The 21,712-nt window shown below is 45.9% G+C and overlaps 1 protein-coding gene across 2 annotated transcripts in view; it reads left to right on the top strand.

The window, feature by feature from the left end:
- The window catches only part of LOC144826433 (transient receptor potential cation channel subfamily M member 7-like), a 1,864,676-nt gene that overhangs the window by 1,587,929 nt on the left and 255,035 nt on the right, over positions 1-21,712 (top strand). For both annotated transcript variants that reach the window (XM_078684758.1, XM_078684759.1), the window contains 2 exons: positions 26-90; positions 15,569-15,609. In XM_078684758.1, coding sequence (XP_078540884.1) covers positions 26-90; positions 15,569-15,609 — 106 coding nt within the window. The remainder of the gene's footprint in view (positions 1-25; positions 91-15,568; positions 15,610-21,712) is intronic.

Here is a 21,712-nt window from a genome sequence, read left to right as displayed (position 1 = left end):
TCTATATTTTCTGTTTTTTTTCTAGAATTGAGCAAGGCTGCTTCTTTTGAAGCCACTGACCAAGTGGATTCTCAAACTGCGTTACTGATGGTTGGTATATATAAAAGCCTATTTATTTGCTGCAAATCTATTTAAAACAGGCTCATTTCCTACAGCAGAGTGTGCCTTTAGACATTGAACATTTTTATAAAAGATCCTTTTCTACCTTTCAAAATATAGATAATCGAATCTAGCACAGCATCTTCTCTGGTTTTGCTTCTGAGCGTTCCAAATACTGTAAACGACTCTACCCTGCTGGAGGGATATTCAGTTAATATGGTAATGTGTAAAGCACATTGGCTAGTGTGTGTTTTATTGTCAAGGAAAAGCGGATTTTGTCAAAGCATTCTAGTATGCCTATTGGAGCAATACTGAACTAAATATATAACATAGCTTTTATAGAAAGTAACTCATTTGTGCAAAGACAGTCAAAGTGTTGTGCTGAGAAATGGAGGCCAGTCGCAGTACATGCAATTATACCCCTTTCTTAAGCGTTCTTCTTTGAAGTGTAGTGAAACGCTTCTCTTTTCAATCTAAGAAAGCTAGATCCTAAACTTGTAAGTGGCTTTGGAACTACTGGCCAACAAATGTATCATTTTGTAATTTGAATTTCACTGTAACTTGGCTTGTATCAGCAAAAGCATGAAAAATAGAGCAGGGCCAGATTGTATACCATTGTAACATTATTTTTTGTGAGGCGAGGAGTGATCCAGCCACCCAGTATCAAAGGGGAAACAAGTTTACCACTCTTTTTAAAAACATCTCTGAATGAGGATTGAAGGGTGCTTGTAGTCTCCCTGAGACTTGTCACCCTGACTGTACTTGATGCGCCAAAAAGTTTTTGGGGAAAGCTTCTAAAAATTATTCAAGGCTGGTTCTACACTAATATCACCGGACATTTGTCCACTAAGATATTAGCGGAATGCAATTCTATTTCCGCTTACCACTGTACTTTACCAAATACGTTTAGATGAAAATAAGATGTCTAGCATTTGTGATCAAATACACCTCTGGTTCAGTGGCATGGGAGAAACTGGTAGGCGCTAATAGTTAAGGAATCAAACTTCCTATCATTAGAGCACTGCAGCAGCTTCAGTTTGAAAATATTGCAATGGCTTGTTTTGGTCAGTCAGATTAAACAACACTGGAATTTTGGCGATCCCCTTGCAGCAATCCACCCACCATCAGTCTGGCCTCTGGATGAATCGGGGTGGGCCTGGTTCATGACAGCACCTGGAACTGGTATGTCATCCCTCACGGGTGGGACTGGCCTGAGAGGCCCCAGTCTGGGGTCTCCAAGACACCCATCTGCCTACACTTGAAGCAGAGACGTGAAGAAGGCCCTCTCACCTTCTTAGGGCTGGGCGTAGTCCGTGAAGTAGCGCTACGCGTAGCTACGTGAAGTGCACTTTGCGAGCTATACATAGCACTACGCGAACTGCGTAGTACCCTGTTCGCACTGTGCAAGATGCCGTTTTCAATGATTGCACAGTGGGGACAAGCATCCGGTACTGTGCAATCATTGAAAATGGCATCTTGCACAGTGCGAGCTGCAGTTTTCTGCCACTCGAGTAGATTTTTACTCGAGCTGCAGCTTTCTCAACGCGGACTGGTAGTTTCTCATCGCAAGCGGTCGCGAGTATACGCGACCACTTGCAATGAGAAACCTGACCTCCCAGCGTTGAAAATCTCGCCGGGAGGTTTATTTTCCACGCTCGCGATCGGCAACTTGATGTTGCTGATAGCGAACGAGGAAAAGGTCTCGCCGGGATGTCATTTTGGTTGCTCGCGGTCGCCAACTTGACGTTGAGGACCGCGAGCAAGCAAAAAATGACTGCTGCACTACGCCACGCTACGCGTGTTTGCACTGTGCTATGTGCAGTTTGCGTAGTGCGAAGTAGCGCAAACTTCGCAAACTACACGAGCGTAGCGTAGTGCTTTGCCCAGGGTTACTTGAGATTCTGTGTTGGGCTCACCAGGGCCCCAGCCCCCATCGAAGCTTGCTGAGTCAGCTCTGCAGTGGCTGCCCCAGGCCTTGTCCTACTTCCTATAACCCTGCCCATATCGGCTCCCCGTATGGGCTCTCTACACAGCTCTAATGCCTGGGAGGTGTGTGGAGATTGACTGGGGTCTCCCCTATAGCCAGCAGTGGGCACCCTGTGGACATTGCTTCCCCAGTGGGCTAATGCCTCTGGAAGCAACATCAGTCCTGACTGTATTCTGAAAAACAGAGGCACTCTATACTTGCTGAGTCCATTGTGCCCATCACTCCTGCTGTGGCTCCTTGAGGCTGGGCCTTCAGGCTCATGCAACAAACAGTGGACCCAGAGGGCCTGCCTACATAACTACTCAATGTGCATGAGAGCCCGTGTAGCCACCAATCCTGCAACCTACCTATGAGGCTGTAGTCTGAGACATTAATCGGTGAGATCTCTGCTCTCCACCCACTGATGCTGTTAGAGGACTGCAACACTCCCGGCATTCCCCTCTCCCTTGGGCTGCAGGAGGCAGGGTTAAGTGCTACAAAGATCAAGGACCACTACCTGCTTGCACTCTGAAGTGGTCTCCCAGTCCCATTTTTCTATCTCTGCCATCCTGAGAGGGAAGACATTGCTTCGGTGACTGGAACAGTGGCCCCTACCCTCAGGGCTTCTTGAATCCTTCGGACTGGACTGGGGCTCTCCCGTAAAGTCTTTCATCAGCTCTAAAAGCGACAGCAAGAGATTCAGTTCTCGTTGTGTTGTGGGGACTATCCCCTGCTGTGACCATATTGAGCACTTGCTGTCCAGCCTGCCTTTCACAGATGTGGGGTGCCCGATCTTGAGGGACCCCCATTTACTAAATCCTCAAGCAGCAATCACCCGAGGATATGAAGTTCCTGGCATCTTGCTAAACATGACACAGTCATTGCTTGATACCTTCAGGATTGGGTCCATCTTCTCTCTGTGCCGAAGCAATTCCTCATCTGCCATTTAAAGCCTGTACCACTGCAGTCTTCTCTCTCCGGGCACGCAGAGGTCCTGAGTGGAGATAGCCAGCACAGTGTTGATCTGACACCAAGCTGATCATGCTGCATCCTCCATTTATAGTGATGAGGCACTGTAAGTGGGCCCTCCCCACCCTGAGGGCAACAAGCAGGAGGGGCCCCCGGCGCTTACACCATTACCACCTATGTCAAACATAGGGCGTGTTAAATCAACTCACGCAAAATCTCTGATATCGACAGACTCTCTTTGGGCATCTGGGCAGATAGCCGCGCTACTACCTAGGGTTAATTTAACTCCTTACTGCCTGCCATCAACTTTTCCAATGCAGCCCTAAGGCCAAAGTGGATTCCATCAGCATAGATGTCAGTTTCCTCCAGATCAGAGAAAGCTGGCTGAGAGGATATTCTAAACCAAGAGTGCAATGGTGTGACTAGCCCCAACGAGACAAGACTACTGCCTCCAACTCTGAGGCTTAACCAACCAATTGCTACTCCTCAAGAGCTCAGTGGATGATGTGGAAGGCCACTTCAGGAGGATTAACCTCTGAGTGGTTGTGGTCCAAGAGGGCGCTGAGGGGTCCAACCTAATTCAGTTCATGACATAGCGGATCAGTCATTAACTCCTGCTCAGATCCTAAATCCTTTCTTGTCTCACTCTTTCCTTTCCTTGCCTTCCTACGTCACTACTGTGACAGGGATGAAGTTGTCCGAGTTGCCCGACAGGGGAGGCTCATTGAGATGAAACACTGGCAGGTGCTGTTGTTTGCAGGCCATACTCTGGCTGTCCAACAGTAACAGTCTTCTTAGGCATCAAGAGGAAACACTGGGACAAGGGCATTAAGTACTCGCTCTTCTTTCCAGCCAAACTGAAAATCATGTCAAATGGAAAAACATATTTCTTCTGGCCAAGAGTGCTGGACATGCCATTGCCACTGAGGATAGTGATCATGGTGATGACCCTTTCTGTGACTTCCACTGAGCAGGTCTGTGACTGTAGGAGAGTGCCTGTGGCAACAGCCACCACCTTCAGAAATTTCACTTGCTGCCCACAGATAATAGAATGGCGAAATATCCTTATCAGCCTTTTAGTGCTTGGCCTACCCTCCATTGGTCATGTCACATTCTGCAGGTGAACTACTTTGAGGTCGCGATCATCTCCTAAAATTTCCCTACTCCAGGACCACTGGAATAACCCAGAGATGAAGGTAGCCTTGCAGAATCATGGTGTGGCCCCGCCTCCTGTCTCCCATGGAGTACTCCCAGCTGATGATCCCATTGCCCCAATGAGGTACTTCTCCTGGAGGTTGGAGATTGTTTTTTTTTTTTATCCCAGCGTTGCTTCATGACTCCCGGTCTTTGGGCTCCAGTACTTACCACTGGCCTCATCCAGTTGTCAACCACTGAGTGGCCCTATTTGAGCAGCCCCCTATCTCTTGCCCTGCTTTCCACCCCCAAATCAAGAACCTGACACAGTTCTCTTCCTAGTTTGAGCATCTGTAAGATGCTGGCTTTTTATATAGTGTTCCAAAATCAGGTACACTATATAGAAAATCCAGGTGACCCTTATTGGTATACGGGCTTAAATTAAAATTCCCAAAAGCTCTCTTTGTAGTAGTGTGGGCGAGCAGTTTAGGCTTATTAGAGGGTAGTATTAAGCATTTGTTGTACACAGAGTCAATAAATGAGACACGCACTCAAGAAGAAACTCGACACCAATTTAGAAAAATAACATATTTTTCTATAATTTTAGACACCAAGATCATCGGGATCAGGTAAGTACTTTAAACGTTATAGATTCTTACAAGAAAAACAGTCTGAAATCACAGCTGTCAGATTTGAGGCATGAGTCTCGAACGCGCTAATGTTATCCTATGGGAGAAACATTAAATTCATAGGTGCACTTACAAATGATTCTCAGGGTTACTTCTCTGGACTTCAGATGCTTAGGGACCAAGGTCCAAAGAACCACCAGCAGTTCAGATTTACCTGCCCTGATGTGTCAGGTGCAGAGGTGCTGGTCGCAATGGTTGCCTCAATTGCTACCTATTAAAGTCAATGGAGAAACCTGTAACAAGGAAAAGGCAGAAAGTAGGGGCTTGGGGCTTGGGGACGAATGGGGGCTCGGCTCTTGAGGGTCTCTGGAGCAAGGGGGCACGATTGGTTGGCTCAAACTTGGGCTGTGGGGCTCCAGTGCTGAGGTGTTTTGTCAGGTGTGTCACTTGCGTTTGAGGCTATTACTTGGTGTCGGCCTGGAGATGGGTGGCAGGACAGCGGGCCACTCTTGGTCCTGGCCTCGGTGATGTTGACAACCTTCGTCGGTGGGTCAGTCTAGGCAGGGTTGGTGTCTGCACTGGACACTAAACAAGTCTTGTTTGCTGCAAGGGTTCTGGTACCCAGCATATAGGGTTGGGAATGACCTCTGGGAGCAACACAGTCTTTCTTCTGGGGTGCTGCTCCTTAAGTGGGTCCAGGAGTCGACAGAAGGCTGTAACGGGCAGGTGTGGTTGGTGCCTGCAGGGAAGTGGCTCCTCCACTTCAACGGAGATCTTGGCTGGTTGACAGAGTGCTGGCAGCCCTCCAAGACTTTTAGAGGATGCGCAGCTCCAGGACAAGTAGGGTCTTTGCAATTGTCAGGACAGCAACAGGCAGGGTTTTGCACCAAATCCATGTCTGGTCCACAGTTCTTGCTTTTTCAACTCTTCTTGGTCCTTCTTCTGTTCCCAGTTGATGAATCTGAGTCCCTCGTGTCAGGGTGCCACCTAAATACTGGAGCCTCCCTAAGACCATTACAGAACATACATGGGCCTCCTTCCACCTAAACTAGCAGACCGCTATTCAGCATGCTTAACGGAGGACATCCTACCTCATTCTCAAAGAGAAGCCATAATATTCCCTATATTAAAGCCTGGGCGAGCCCAAGTGGACCCATCCTTCTATAGGCCCATATCCATAATTATTTCGGACTACACGTTCCTCTGTCAATTCTTGCATTCTGTGTTCTCCCACTCCTCCCACAAGTAATCCATCTAGAACAAAATGGATTTATACCCCACAGTAGCACCTCCTTAGACCTCATTCAATTGTATTGTATCATGGAGGTGACCCCCTTGGCCTAGCCTAGAGACGCAGTGATGAATTTGGACCTTAAAAAAAGCATTTGATACTGTCCAATGGGAGTATCTGATTGAGATTCTGCAGTGGTATGGGTTTGGTCCTTCCATTATTCATTAACTCAAAAAGCTCTACACACAACCCACAGTGCATGTCTGAATAGGCAAATCAATTTCTTCTCCCTTATAAAAGAAGCAAAGGAACATGCCAGGGCTGTCCCCTGCCTCCTTACTCTTCCCTCTCTATGGAGTCACTTGCACACTGACTATGAGCCGGATGTGTCCTGGGGAATACCATTACCCGATGCATCCCGGATAGTCTTCCCATATGCGGATGATCTTCTCCTTCGTGTAAAACTTTTTAGAATCCTACAACCAACCTGACGGAGGTCCTGGAGGAGTTTGCCATCATGTCAATTCTCCAAATGAGCTAGTCCAAATACTGTATCATCCCCTCACTCCTGCAATCCCCATGGCTCAACTTGACCTTGGGAGGGCCACATGAGATGGGAGGTGACAATGTTTAGATATCTTGGCATTAAGATCTACCATGAAGATTCAAACCTCATGGAGGACAACTTTACTAGAATAGTGACATTTATCTCTTCACAGATATAATTTTAAAAATCTCTCCCCCTGTCCCTGATTGGTCATATCACCCTATCCAAGATGATAATCCTCCCACGCCTGTTATGCTATATCTCAAACTTTCACCTGGTACTACTGCCAGCATTTTTCTGTGTCCTAAATACACAACTAGGTGACCTTGTTTAGCATGCAGGCTAGGGGAGGGTGGCCCTTGCCAATCTCCGACTCTCAGCTGAGGTGGTTGGGAGTCCTGCATTTTGAGTTATATTACATTGCTGCACAGCTGCAGTGGCTGAATAGATGTCTCTCTAGCTTGTCTCTTGAAGAGACAACCTCCACAATGACCCCACTGCAACCACAATACTTAAACACTCTCCTGCTATTAAACGTCCGACAGGTGGAGTCGCGCTCTAAACTTGTCTAAGTGGCTCTGCAGAGCTATGCTCACACGCTCAGACTTACAAAACTAGCAATCCCACATGCCCCTGCTATCCACTCCTGAGCCTTCCGACAACCGCAATTAGCTCCAGGGTTATGAACACTTGGGATGAGGCTGACATTACGATTGTTGATAGTTTGTATGACCAGGAGCAATGGCTATTTTTTTAAAGAAAGTTCTTAGGGACCACTCCAACCTCCACAGGGGCTAGTTTATTTTGTATAACACAATACACCTGGCAATAAAGCAACTTTGTCCCACCCTGAGTCCTCCCCTAGAGATGAGCCCACTTGTCCCAGCCATAGACTCTGTGGGGACATGGGGCTGCCATATTTCTTGAATTTATAAGGCCCTTCTTCCATTTGCATCTCCGTTGCTTACCCACTTAAAGGATAAACAGGAGACAGCTGCGAGCAGACTCTTTCGTGAGAGGAAATGGCCATACGCATCAGAGCTTCCGTACATAACTTGAAATCCAGAGTTTAAATGAATACAATAATTCATACTACACAGAGACCATCTGTATATATTTTAAGTAAATATTTTCCCCAAGCTTCTCCCACCTGTCCATGTTACTTTGTGGAGTCTGCTGACCTGCCCATGATGCATTGTGGAGTCTGCTGACTTAATACTTATGATCTTGCCTTGCCCTCTGCATAGACCTTTTTTGGCCAACATAATAACTATCATATCATCCTTCACAGTCAAACGAATCCTCCATCACTGGCCCTTAGCAGCAATGGAAATCTTCATTAGGTCCAAAAGAGAGAGGGTGGCTTTGTGACTCGCTAATCTTCCTCTTATCCTCACTAAGAGAGCTGCTAATTCCCAAGGCAAGTCCAAAGACCTCCCCTTCCCACATTGCTAGTTGCCTGGTCTTAAAACGTTCCTTAAGTCGAGTAAAGCTGAAGGCACCATACTGTGAAGAGACGAAACTAAAGGCAACCTCGCACCCACCCATACCCACTAAACTACAATGTCTAAGAACCCCCACTTAAAACTCTTCTGGATGATATACCCAATCAAGTGGTTGTACCCATCTTTATCAAACAGTCTGGGACCTTACTGAACTCATCCTCCCTGCCCTGATGTCCCAACACCTCCCCTTCGTATCAGCCCCTTTGAAGGGTAGGAGGTTCTGATCACACAACCGAGCAAATGAGCAACGACACTAAGCTCCACTACAATCCAGGCCAACCCCTCTTCTTCCACCCCCTCTCCACCCTCCTCTAGTTTACACTTTGTTCAAATACATGTTCGGTGCCAGCCATGTTTAATTGCAGATGATCACCCTGACCGACAATGCTTTTTCAAAACTCCCACTCCCAAGTTTGACACAAACAGATGATTTGTGAATGTATCTATTTGTACTGAGTTTGATAATGTAATAAAATAACAAAATGCCAACAAAGGTTTTTCAATAAAAATCATGGAGTCTGACAGGAGGTTATTTACTTGCCCTTAAGCGGTTGGGAGCGAGTATAGCAGTTAAACTATGCATACTATACCACAGTCCCAGTTTCCACAAGATACCATATAGAAAATGCCCATCTAACAAATCCAAAGCCTTCTCTGCATCCAGAAAGGCACCAATGAACGAGATTTCAGGATCTGTCTGGTACAAAATTGCAAATTACATACAAATATTGTAACGCCTTGTCTGGTCCGGCAACACCAGTCCTTTTGCCACCTGCATTAATCTGATTGCAGTAACTCAACCAAGTATTTTGCAATCTAAAGTTTGATCACATTCCCCAGCACATGCTAATATCAATAAGTTCAAGGCTGCTTCCAGTTTTTGTTTAGTATCCACTGAAATTACATATAAAATAAGAATCACTACAACATCCATGTTGACCTCCAGTTAATTCAATCATCCATAATAATAGCTGTGAAATCCTGATCATATTGATATTATTCATTCGCTGCAAAAGTGTATTTATGACGTGGAAACCCAATTCTTACATACTGTACATCCTATATATCCATGTGAGTTGCCTGGCACACCTTACTTTCGTGTTGTGGCATGCGAAAGAGTAGTATCCCACAAAGTGAGTTAACACATATACTCATATACGAGAAAGTCTTCTCTATATGAAGAATAAGAACAAGGAAGGACGTATACCTATTATCACAGTGGACCAATTTGCCTAAAAAACTACATTTATAAGAATACATGGATCAGTTTGCAACCCAATATTGTGAAATACCGTTCCAATTCATCAGTGTGAACTCAGTGACACCTACTTTGATGTCAGTGATAATACCAAACCGAATGCCGATATTCCCATCTAGTGTCCGAAATTAATGCATTAGATTCCCAAATATAGTCTATGGACCCGTATATAGGAATCCTTTAGGACACAGTGAGGCTGTCAGATACTGCAATTATGCTCGTATCACCATATGTCTGAGCGCGTAATCCTATACTAATTAATACTCACTTATGTGTTTTTTGTTGACATGGGCAGTCTAAGATATTTCGATTCGGACCCACACAGCGTTCGTGATTCATGGTTTTGGGAATCAGTTGGTCCAAACGAGAGACCTGGAGAGGTGGAGACAAGTAACATATATAACATGAGATTGATGGTAAGGGATAGTATTGGATTATGCGCTCAGCCACGAGCATATTTGCAGTGTCCTATAGAATTCCTATATTCGGGTCCAGAGACGATATTTAGGAATCCTATTCATTAATTTTGGACACTAGATGGGAATATCGGCATTCGGTTTGGAATTATCACAAAAATCAAAGTAGGTGTCACGATGAGTTCACACTGATGATTTGGGACGGTATTTCACGATATTGGTTTGCAACCTGATCTATGTATTCTAATAAACATAGTTTTTTAGACCAATTGGTCCACTTTGATAATAGGTATGCGTCCTTCCTTGTTCTTATTCTTCATATAGAGAAGACTTTCTCCTATATATCACATTGTGGGATTCCACTCTTTCGCATGCCACAACACGAGAGTAAGATGTGCAAGGCAACTCACATAGATATATAGGATGTACAGCATGTAAGAATTGGGTTTCCATGTCATGAGTACACTTTTGCAGCGGTTGAATAATATCAATATGATGAGGATTTTACAGATATTATTATGGATGATTGAATTGACTTGAGGTTGTAGTGATTCTTATTTTATATGTAATTTCTTAGCCCTGAAGAAGTTGTGTTAATCGTGACGAAACACGTGTTGGCTGAGAGCAGAAGGAATTGAGAAGAGGAACAATAAAGCAGTGGATACTAACCAAATACTGGAAGCTGCCTTGAATTTATTGTTATTAGTGTGTCCTGAGGAATGTAATAAAACGTTCAGTTGGTTCTAGCCACATTTTGGCGAGAGGGGTGGTGCTCTCTACCTTTAGATACCGCTTAAAAGGGTTTATGTTACATAATCATAGTGAGAACTTCCTGTTAGGGCGCCATTACCCTATTAAAGTCCACCCACAAGTGCAAAACTATTTTACAATCTAAATTAAAGAGAGACAAGTGCTGACCGGATTTTCCAAATTGCCGAGCTCTAGAGGACTTAATTTGTGTAATAAATATATTCTCGCAGGAGAATGGAGATAAACAGCTAATATGGAAAGCCTCATTATAAACCTCTAACAAATATGGGCTAAGCAGGTCTTTATTAGCTTTGTAGAACTTTACCATAAAGCTGTCAGAATCTGGGGCTTTTGCACTAACCTGACTGGTGATTGCTTCAGATATCTCACCTGCGGACAAGGGCTCATACTTCTACTATCTCAGCGGAAGTGATTCTAAGCACATCATTTTTGTCTCACACACCTGAAATAATAATACTTTATGCACGGTCTCTAACCAACCACTTCAATGTCCTACTTGGATGCTCCCACTCACCATACTGTCTTGCCTGTGCCTCTATTCCCAAAACCTAATTTACTTATCTGCTGTAACTCTAAGTGACATTGAAGTTAAATGTGGTTTGATTTTTACTGTAAGGTCTGTTTTTTCAAGGAGTGCAGAATCCAGTGTTTTGAGTTTTTTCTCCAACTCAGACAACTGCACACCAATCCCTTTTATGATACCAATTTATTTCGCTCTGCATACTCCCCGTGCAACCGGCTTGAAGGCCTCCCACTCCAAGGCACATGGATCTACTGAGTTCACGTTCAGTGTGAAATATTCTCGAATTGCCTTAGCTATCTCTGCTTTAAATGCGGCATCCGTCAGCATCTGGGTAGGGAACCTCCAGAAGAAGCTGCATCTGCTAATGCATGGTGGGGTTAGCTGCAACAATACCGGTGAATGATCAGTGTTCGAGGAAGGTCCTGCAGTTTAAATATCCAGTATATTATCCGAGGGGAACATAACCAAAAGTCAATTCTAGCAGACAAATTATGTTCAATTGAGTAGTATGAGTATATCTGCTCTCATAGCATGCGTATATCTGCTCCTCCCCATAAAACCCCCGCCATGCATGCATGTATGTCCAAGATCTCCAATTCATATCGCAGAGTTTCCGGAATGTTTTTGGAAGGGGCGATCGGATGTCTAGATCTGTGCTCCAGTCAGTCCAACTTAAAGTTAAAATCCCCACCCCAGATGATATGTAGTTCTATGTTTTGTCAGCATACCCCACCACAATTTCACCAGACTTTTTAGAAGTACCATCTGGGGTGCCAATTACCAGAACCTATTTCCCTTGGGATTTCTTACTATACGTTTATGTTTATATTCAACAGTTCTTCGAGTCAGTATTGCCACCCCCTGGAAATATGAACTGTAGGATGCGAGATAACCTCTTTTCCCCTATTTATTTGAAAATCGGTTACAAATCAATATCTTGTAAATGCATTTCTTGCAATTAAATAATAGATATATCGACTTTTTTGGGGCGTTGTTTAAACAACACATATTACAGGAAAGGAGATTAAAGGATTTGTGTATCTGTGGTATGTCTGCACTGTGTAATGCTGTCATAAAAGTTAAATCACTCTCAATGCAAACAATGGAGTGCCTGGTGGCACATGCTTATAAAACAAAAGGCCTATCTGTCTGCAGGTGTTTTGCCATATTAATGTCGTAAGGTAAAAGGAAAAACAAAACCTGAAACTTACTTGTCCAGAGCAGCACCATCCAACTTTCAATACCCCACTCTCATTGACAACTAAAACTACCAGATGAAATAACCCATGTAACCTCTTCGGTTCAAAGCAAAAATAACAACTTGGTGTGTATCACCCATGAAAGCCTGGCCTCACCTCCTGCCAAATAGGGGGGCATTGCATTAGCATGTATCTAGCAATGCCCTCCCCAGCATAGTAGTGCGAATCTCATTATTTGTTATGTTTATCAAATCGTTAGCTCAGGCATTTGCAGTTTGCCGTAGGTTTACTAAATGTCACTGGTAGGGTTCTGATCCACTATTATTTATTTATTTAGAAGTTTGTAGAGCACGCAGCTACCTCCGACGGAGGTGTCCTGGCGCTAAAGACAACATCTCGTGAGGTTCAGAGAGGTTCAGGAGGAAAAGAGTGGACTAGATTAAAGAGAAGAGCCAGGTCTTAAGTTTCTTCCGAAACAGAGGCTCAGAAGTCAGGAATCTCAGTTCTGTTGGTAGGTGATTCCACAGTCTGGAGGTGGCCACTGCAAAGGCCCTTCCTCCCGTTCGTGCTAGACGGAAACGGGGGCAGATCATTAGGCGGAGATGGTTGGATCTGAGATTTCGGGATGCTTGTGAGATCTTCAGTCTGTGTCTTAGGTAGGCGGGGCCTCGACCATTAAGAGCTCTAAAAGCAAGGGTCAGGGATTTAAACTGAATACGTAGTCTCACTGGGAGCCAATGAAGTTTGATCAGATGGGGAGAAATGGAGTGACGGTAGGGAACATTGCAAATCAACCTGGCCGCTGAATTCTGTACTGTCTGTAATCGATTTATAAGATATGCCGGGGCTCCAACATACAGAATATTTGTGTAGTCCAAATGGGAGGTTATGAGGGCATGGACTACTGTCTTGCTTGAGTCTAATGGCAGGAAAGGGATGATTTTTTTAATCATACAAAGCTTTCCAAAACACGACGCTGTGACTTTATTAATTTGGGTCTTGCAGGAGAGGGCAGTGTCAAATTGGAAGCCCAGATTGCGGGCAGCTTGGACCGGTACAGAGGGAGGATCTAATTCAGCTGGCCACCAGAGGTTGGAAGAGATGGGGGATTTCTGATTAAAAAATAAGACTTCTGTCTTATCTGTATTCAGTTTTAAGTTGTTTGATGACATCCAGGCGGCGATATTCACCATGCAGTGGTGAAAGTTTAGCAAGGAGCTTTCAGAGTGATCTTTGAAGGGGAACACCAGCTGAGTGTCGTCAGCATAAAAGATCACTCTGACGCCCCATGATTCCACCACTTTTGCCAGAGGCTTCAGGTATACATTGAACAGGAGCGGGCTAAGGGCAGATCCCTGTGGAACCCCCCATGTCAGCGGTTTCTTGGTGGAAAAGAAAGGGCCCAGCATCACTTGTTGGAATCGATCCGTGAGGAATGATTTGACCCAGGCGAGAGGGGTCCCACCAACTCCCACCTCCTGCAAGCGTGTAAGTAGTGTTTCATGGGAGATGGTGTTGAATGCTGCGGATAGGTCGAGGAGGACCAGCATGGCCTCCTCTCCCCTATCCGTGCACTCACGAATCGACTCGGACACTTCTAGAAGAGCTGATTCAGTACTGAAGTCTGGCCTGAACCCTGACTGAGAGTCGTGGAACAGCAAATTTGACTCAAGATAGTCGGACAGCTGTTCTTGTACCGCCTTATCGAGCACTTTGGCTGGTTTGGGTAGGAGTGAAATCAGTCGGTAGTTGCTCAAACACGTTGGGTCGACACCAGCTTTTTTTTTTTTAATGGGAATTAGCAACGCGTGTTTCCATACGGGAGGGACAACACCTGAATATAGGGAGGAGTTCCAGATTTCAAGCAGGGGGTTAATAACTAGCGGGGCGATCTCATTCAGGATCAGAGCCGGGGCTGGATCCAGCGGTGAGCCTGATTTGCATTTTAAAAATAGATTCAGGGCATACTCCTTGGTGAGTGGTTTAAAAGTTGTAAATGCTTTAGTACAGGTGGTGTCAGGATCTAAGATAATTTCTGTACGATTTCTGTATTATGTCTGTACATAGTGATGAGTGTTTCTAAGTCATAGTTTAATCTCTGTCAACATAGTTTAGCAGTCAATGAGGGTCTACTTGTAGTTTCACAGGGTATTTGCATGGCATATCTGATTGCCTTGGAGAGTAAACATGTTTTTGACTGCGCTGCTTGTATGCTCTACACTATGAGAGCATGGAATAGCTAATTTGCCTCTAGACTTTTTTGGGGCCCTGTGCACTACATACCTGGTCACATCAGATCAGCTGTGTTATCAGACTTCAGCCAGGAGAGACAGAAGGGAAAGCAACAGCTGGACTCAGCTCCTCTCATCACTGGATTTACTCTTAACAAAATAGTGAATGCTCTGGCAGTCTTGCAGGACCTCTTGTAATAACCTGGTGTGAAGGCTTCTCCAACACAGTCATCAATTCCAGGGGCTTATATATAGGGTACTGACCACTGACTTTTAACATGCATTGCAAAATCTACTTGGAATTTTCCAAAATTCCAGATTAAACCGGTCTAAACCAGCACTTTGAAAATACTTCAATATGAACCACATGTTTACCTTCTTGTGCACTATTAAACCTTGAGATGTAGATATTGAGACGTTTGTGTCAGACGTATGTCGCCAAATGCAATAACATATCCGTGTTTAGATAAAAAAAATACACTTTTACAAGTTCTCTGAAAAACAATGATATGCTGAATGTGGACCAAAAGCAGATAGGCTAACTTAACTTTTTAAAAATGGAGTCTTACTTTGGGAGTTTTCAACAAAACTCAAACTGTAATAATGCTCCATGACCTGCCTTTCACTTCAGTCGCTGAAAGCAAGCATTATGAGTCTGAATCCAACTGTAATAACTTATTACAGTTGAGCAGCTACATGATTTTGTTATTACACAACACTAGAGACAACAAAGGTCACCTGTAACAAGGAAATTAGAGATGGGCTTTTATACTGCGATAGCTGGCTCTCTTGTATTATACATTCCTACACATACTACTACTGCACTTACAGCACATATGATATGGAAAGCTAACATCCAACAATGTCAGTGGTAGGGTTGTATTTACATTATTCTGTTGAATCCAGTGGATCATGGGACAGTATTTAGCCTGTAGTGATGGAATGGAGGTGACCGAGTGGCACTCTCTGACTTGACTGCAGCTTCGTACATGACTTACCATTCGCACAAAACATACAGTGATAAATGACTCTATGCTGATTATTGTAACATGTTACTTCTTAGTCCTTAATATGTTTATTTGTATTCTAGGATTTGAGACACAGTCGATCATCTGCAGACAGCAGTAAGAAGTGAGTAATATTGACTTTAAACCTGTTCCGAAATAGGAAAAAATCTTTTAAGCATAAAAGTTAATAAATATTCTCCCATCCATTCTATGCATGAATACCACTGTGAGAGTATCCTAATGCATACCTGCTTTTTACCGTTAGTGATGTTCATACAACTCTGTGTTCACTCTTCTTCAAGATCCAGGGATTCACAATGTGCAAAAGACATGCTATAAAATATCTATAATCCCCAAATATTGTCAATTTTGAGGGTGCAACAGAATTTAAAAAATAAGATATCTGTCTTATATTGTATTGAGCCTGCCCAATTTGTTTATTTAGGCTGATCTTAAACTTGACCTCTTCACTTGGCAAACCAGTAGTGCCCGATATACAAAGGTCTTTTAAACCACGTAGAAATGTACTTATTGTCGAGTTTTCCTATGTATTCAATAGGTGCGCGAGTCATAAAAATGCCAGTGTTCTCCTGCAAATTTAAAGCAGCCATAAATTCCTGGAAGTTATCATCCAAATCTATTTTCATATTTATATTTTCTTTTTCCGCAGAGAGAAAATATGACTCTATTTTATGAACCCCCTGTTATTTGCAGATACTTCCTCCCCTCTAACACCCTGAAAAAATAGTTACTCCTGCGTTATTCGGGGGAACTTTAGAAGTGTTTCGAGACTGGGAATGGCAGCGCAAAAAGTTTGTAAATCTCAACAAACATTCCAGTTTGTGGGTGCGTCATGCGTTTTGCTTGGGCACCCCTCAATATCCCCTGATAGCAGACAATTCTACGACACTGACAGACTTTCGCTATTTTAAATGCATTTTTGATCTTGAAGTTGCTCTTATCTTCTGAAATGGGGTGTGAAATTTAGAATCATAATGCGTTTATGTGCACACAAATCTCAGCAAGCTGGCAAAAGCCTTTCTTGGCTCTGCCCTACATGTAGAATTTAATCTATTAGGAACAGTCACAAATCCGTGGCGGCAGATTACATTTTCACACCTCGGGGGGGGGGGCGGACTAGACCTAATTTACAGTGTGGTTTGTGTCCGAGGGCTGCACCGGTAGGGACGGGGTCAGTGGGGGAGGGGGCGGACTAGATCAACAAAAAAACTATGACCATGAGGTTGTTCACAGTCCCTGCTGCAAATGCCTTCATCCACTGATCCACCAGACCCGGCATACACACATTTCTCTCCCTCACTCCCTCCCTCCCTCACTCCCTCCCTCCCTTACTCCCTGCCTCCCTCCCTCCCTCTCTCACTCCCATCCTCACTCCCTCCCTCCCATCCTCACTCCCTCACTCCCTCCCCCTCTCTCACTCCCTCCCTCACTCCCCCTCACTCCCTCCCTCCCATCCTCACTCCCTCCCTCCCTCCCTCCCTCCCTCACTCCCTCCCTCCCTCCTCCCTCCCTCACTCCCTCTCTCACTCCCTCCCTCCCCCTCACTCCCTCCCTCCCCCTCACATCCTCTCCCTCCCTCCCTCTCCCTCCCTCCCTCTTCCCCTCCCTCCCTGCCTCCCTGCCTCCCTCACTCCCATCCTCTCTCCCATCCTCCCTCCCTCCCCCTACCCCTCCCTCCCCCTCCCCCTCCCTCTCACTCCCCCTCTCACTCACCCTCTCACTCCCCCCTCCCCCTCCCTCTCCCCCTCACTCCCTCCTTCCCTTACTCCCCCTCTCTCTCCCTCCCTCACTCCCTCTCACTCCCTCTCTCATTCCCTCCCTTGTTCCCTCCCTCCCCCTCCCTCCCTCCCTTGTTCCCTCTCTTCTTCTCTCGCTCCTTCCCTCTCCCACTGTCTGTCTCTCACTCCCCCTCTCTCTCCCCCTCTCACTCTCCCCCTCCCCCTCCCTCTCCCCCTCACTCCCTCCCTCTCCCCCTCCCTCTCCCCCTCACTCCCTCCCTCTCCCCCCCTCCCTCTCCCCCTCTCCCTCTCACTCCCTCTTCCCCTCACTCCCTCACTCTCCCCCTCCCGCTCCCCCTCACTCCCTCCCTCTCCCTCTCTCCCTCACTCTCCCCCTCCCTTCCCCCCTCCCTTCCCCCTCACTCTCCCCCTCCCTCTCTCCCTCACTCCCTCACTCTCCCCTCCCTCTCCCCCTCACTCCCTCACTCTCCCCCTCCATCTCCCCCTCACTCCCTCACTCTCCCCTTCCCTTTCCCCCTCACCCCCTCTCTCCCCCTCCCTCTCCCGTTCCCTCACTCTTACTCCCTCTCCCTCCCTCTCAACCCCACTCCCTCTCACTCCCACTCCCTCTCACTCACTCACTCCCTCTCACTCACTCCCTCACTCACTCCCTCTCTCCCTCACTCACTCCCTCTCTCACTCATTCCCTCTCACTCCCTCTCACTCACTCCCTCTCCCCCTCTCCCTCTCTCCCTCTCCATCTCTCACTCCCTCTCCTGCTCCCTCTCTCGCTCCCTCTTTCTCCCTCTCTTGCTCCCTCTCCCTCCCCCTCTCCCTCCCTCTCTCCCTCCCTCTCTCCCTCCCTCTCTCCCTCCCTCTCCCTCCCTCGCTCCCTCTCCCTCCCTCGCTCCCTCTCTCCATTCCTCCCTCTGTCTCTCTCTCACTCCCCCTCTCTCACTCCCCCCTCTCTCTCACTCCTTATCTCCCTCTCTTCCTTGCTCTCCCCTCCCTCACTCCCTCGCTCTCCCCCTCCCTCCCTCTCGCTCTCCCCCACCCTCCCTCTCTCTCTCTCCCCCTCCCTCCCTCTGTCACCCTCTGTCATCTCACCCTTCCTGGGTGTCAGCTGGGGCTGAGACAGCTTCCAGGTGCACACCCACACACACACACACACACACACACACACGCACACACACGCACACAGTCGCACCCAAGCACTTCACAGGTCGTTAAAGGCCATTTACATGCTAATGAGGTTTTATTGTATTTCAGCTCATCTTAGGCCCCTGCAGCTCCACTCTGACTATGTGAGAATCGCCCGGCCCCCACAGAGCAGCAGAGACTCTGAGTCGCGCTGCAGCAGACACTTAAAAAAAAAATAATAATCCATGGGTACTGATGTTTGCAAGGTCCGCGGGCCGCCGAGGAAGGCTTGCCGGGCCTCCACTGGCCCGCGGGCCGTACTATGAGTACCCATGCTACACATGATGGTTGGATGGCCCTCTCGTCCTGTGCGGCAAAGGTTCCCCTTCACCAAATAAATTTGCTTTCTGTTAGGGGTGCAAGGGTGTGTTTCCTGAACTCTGTTCGCCTGCAAGCTGTCACGATGCTGCTGCTGCTTCTTGGATGGGGTGAACTGCAGACTTTAACTTTAAGCACAACATTGTAAAATCTACAATATGTCCACATAAAATGTACGGTGTGCTGTTTAGAAGAGTCCAAATTATCCTTAACTCCGTCACATGCGAGTCCCTGTAACACATCTGAACCAGGACCAAGTACTGTTGTGTTATTACCTTAAGATAGGAATAAAAAAACACTACAAGTGCAATGTTTAAAATAAGAAGCATATTGGGGTCATATGTACTAATGTGGCCCATTACTGCTTACAAAAGTAAATGTTTAAACCACACACTCAACTGATAGGTACACATCTTTATTTGATATGTAACGCGTGGATTGTTGACATAAAAATACAGCTGTGGAGCTGCTAAGGGCACAGGGTCACTGCCATAGTTGTGGTACCAGTTTCAGTACTAGTATAGGGTGCTTGATTCAGGATGGAGATGTATTGGCAGAGCTGGGACTGGGTCCACGTACTTCAGTATCTGGACTGAGGTACATTGGAAGAGCTCCTGTACTAGGAAGAGCGTGTTCAGTAAAAATATGCTTCTCAGTGCATTTTTCTCAACTGGTACCTTGACACTTACTCATACTAGATCTACATATCTCAAAAAGCTCTTCTAAACTTGGAAAAAGGCAGGAAAGTTTTCCTTCACATCCACATCCAGACTTAAGGAATTGCTGCTCATTTATCCTTACCATTCATGCTTAGAAGTTACCCACTTCTGTAATTAGAAACAAACATCTAATTTAAACCACCGTAACCTTTTCGTCTGAGGTGCAAATCCATCCATGCCCAATTAATCTCTGGTCTCTGTGCCAGTAAGAGCACTAAACTGCTGGAGAGCTAAGCTCCTTTTCAGCTACCCTTTCTCAGTAGTGGCCAGTGTTGTGGACAAGTGGTAGGGCGGTCAGGTGAGGGGAGGGGAGCAAATAGGGGTTGAAGTAGGCAAAATAAAAAAATATGTATCTGCAGCCAGCTGCTTCGTGCTCTTCTGCTCCTCTTATCACAGGGACAGGCTCCCAGTCTGCCCTGCGGCCAATCCTGAAGCTGCTTTCATGCGTGAGAGCAGTTTCATGATTGGCCTGAGCGCCCTCAATTTGCACTGGGAGTCTGTGCCTGCTCTCTCCAACACAGCAATGCAGCTGGGTTGGAGAGAGCTTCAATACGCATGACGGTTTGGCTGGCCCGATATGGCCGGCCGAACCGTCATGCACGCTGAAGACAGTGCACTACTACTCATCCTGTCATCCCCTGGCCACGCCTGGACATGAAAGGAAAAATAAAACGAGTGTTTACTATTATTTTATTTTTCCTTTCCTACCGTTTCGCGGGGTGGGGGACGACGGTTCTCCGCCATAGTGGAATACCCACCGGTGCCCTTTCTCCATACCTCAGTTCACTAACACTTTTTCTGCCATTTCTGCTTTCTCAGTTTTTCCTGTTCCATCAACCTTTTTGAGGTACCTGTCTGAAATATGACTAATGCAGCCCTGCAAAGTACTACACATCAGGCGTTAGATAAACGCATTTCAGTGAGGTGGTCTGATCACTGAATTGAAATGCAAAGTCACGCATTTATAGCGCCTCAGTTCTCAAGCCGGAGTGCTGTTATGTGCACTGTCAGAAAACCAGGTTGCAGCGCGCGTTCTGCGCTGAGTTAGGCAGGATGGAAGGCTAAAATGCAACAAGAAAGTTAATTCACTACACGGCAGTGCATTCAGGTTCGCTGTCTGTGATGTGACATCACATGACAGACTGTCACAATAAGTCAATCTTGGAAATGGCCAATGGCCACTGCCGAGAGAGACAGCTATGAGAGGACAGACTCACTCTCTTAGATGCGCAGCCAGCCTCAGCTGCTCACACAGCACATTTGTCGACTGAGTCAGTCAGACTGCGCCGTAATGGGACAGACACTCAAGTCTGTTGACGCGCGGTAGACCACGTCCAAGTTCGGACCACCACCAGAGTTGTGGAGCCTCACATGCAGCCTGCTGCAGGGCAAGGCAGACCAGCAGGATATTATTAGGATGGAGGGACACCTTTGGTTACTGAGAAAGGACACATTCGATTGATAACTCAAGTCATTTACTAGCCAAAGGCTTCTAATAATGTTGGTGATTTAGCACAATGCACTTTCTTGTGATTAGTGCCGCCCCACAATACATTGTAATCAAATTGGCAGGTAAAGAAATACATTACTTTTCCTTCCCTCCAGGACTGGTCCCTACGCATGATCAGAATACAGGTTGTCAACTCTGTATTTGTGATATTAAATTTCAGGTAACTACATTATTAATTGTTGGGCACAATGCACCTTCCCCACTTGCACTTTGCCGCCATCCGTACTATGGTTACTGCATGTGGATTCTAGTGTATTTAAAAGTATAGAGTAAGTTGTATATTAAAAAATATTGGTGACAAATCAAGGAGTACGTTTATGTTAAATAATTATCACAGTAAATTAACCATCAGTGTGTAGTTGAGGAGTACCCCACGGCGGCATAAAAAAAACGTAATGTGCAGGCATAATTTTTGACATCTCAGTATCGTGACCTTCCATACACCACAAACACAACATGTACGTAACATATCATGTATCACTGGTTCTGCTTATGGTAGCTGCTCTGCACAGTTATTTTGTAGGTCCTCCCTATGAACAGCGTTTAGCTATGTGTTGTCGATGACCTATTGTGTACAATACTAGTGAATCAGAGTGGACTTTGGGTCAGCCCATTGCTGATGCTGTGATCTCATTTGCTTTCTTGTTATTGAATGGCTTTCATTCCTCTTCTTCTGTTTTTTCCCTCTCCTAGATCATCTCTTCATCATTAGTACTTTTCTTTTTCTTTCAGCACTCTATG

Source organism: Lissotriton helveticus, chromosome 3_2, assembly GCF_964261635.1.
Source record: "Lissotriton helveticus chromosome 3_2, aLisHel1.1, whole genome shotgun sequence".
NCBI lineage: Eukaryota > Metazoa > Chordata > Amphibia > Caudata > Salamandridae > Lissotriton > Lissotriton helveticus.
The sequence above is the reverse complement of the archived record's forward strand: the minus strand, read 5'-3'. Positions and strand labels throughout refer to the sequence as shown.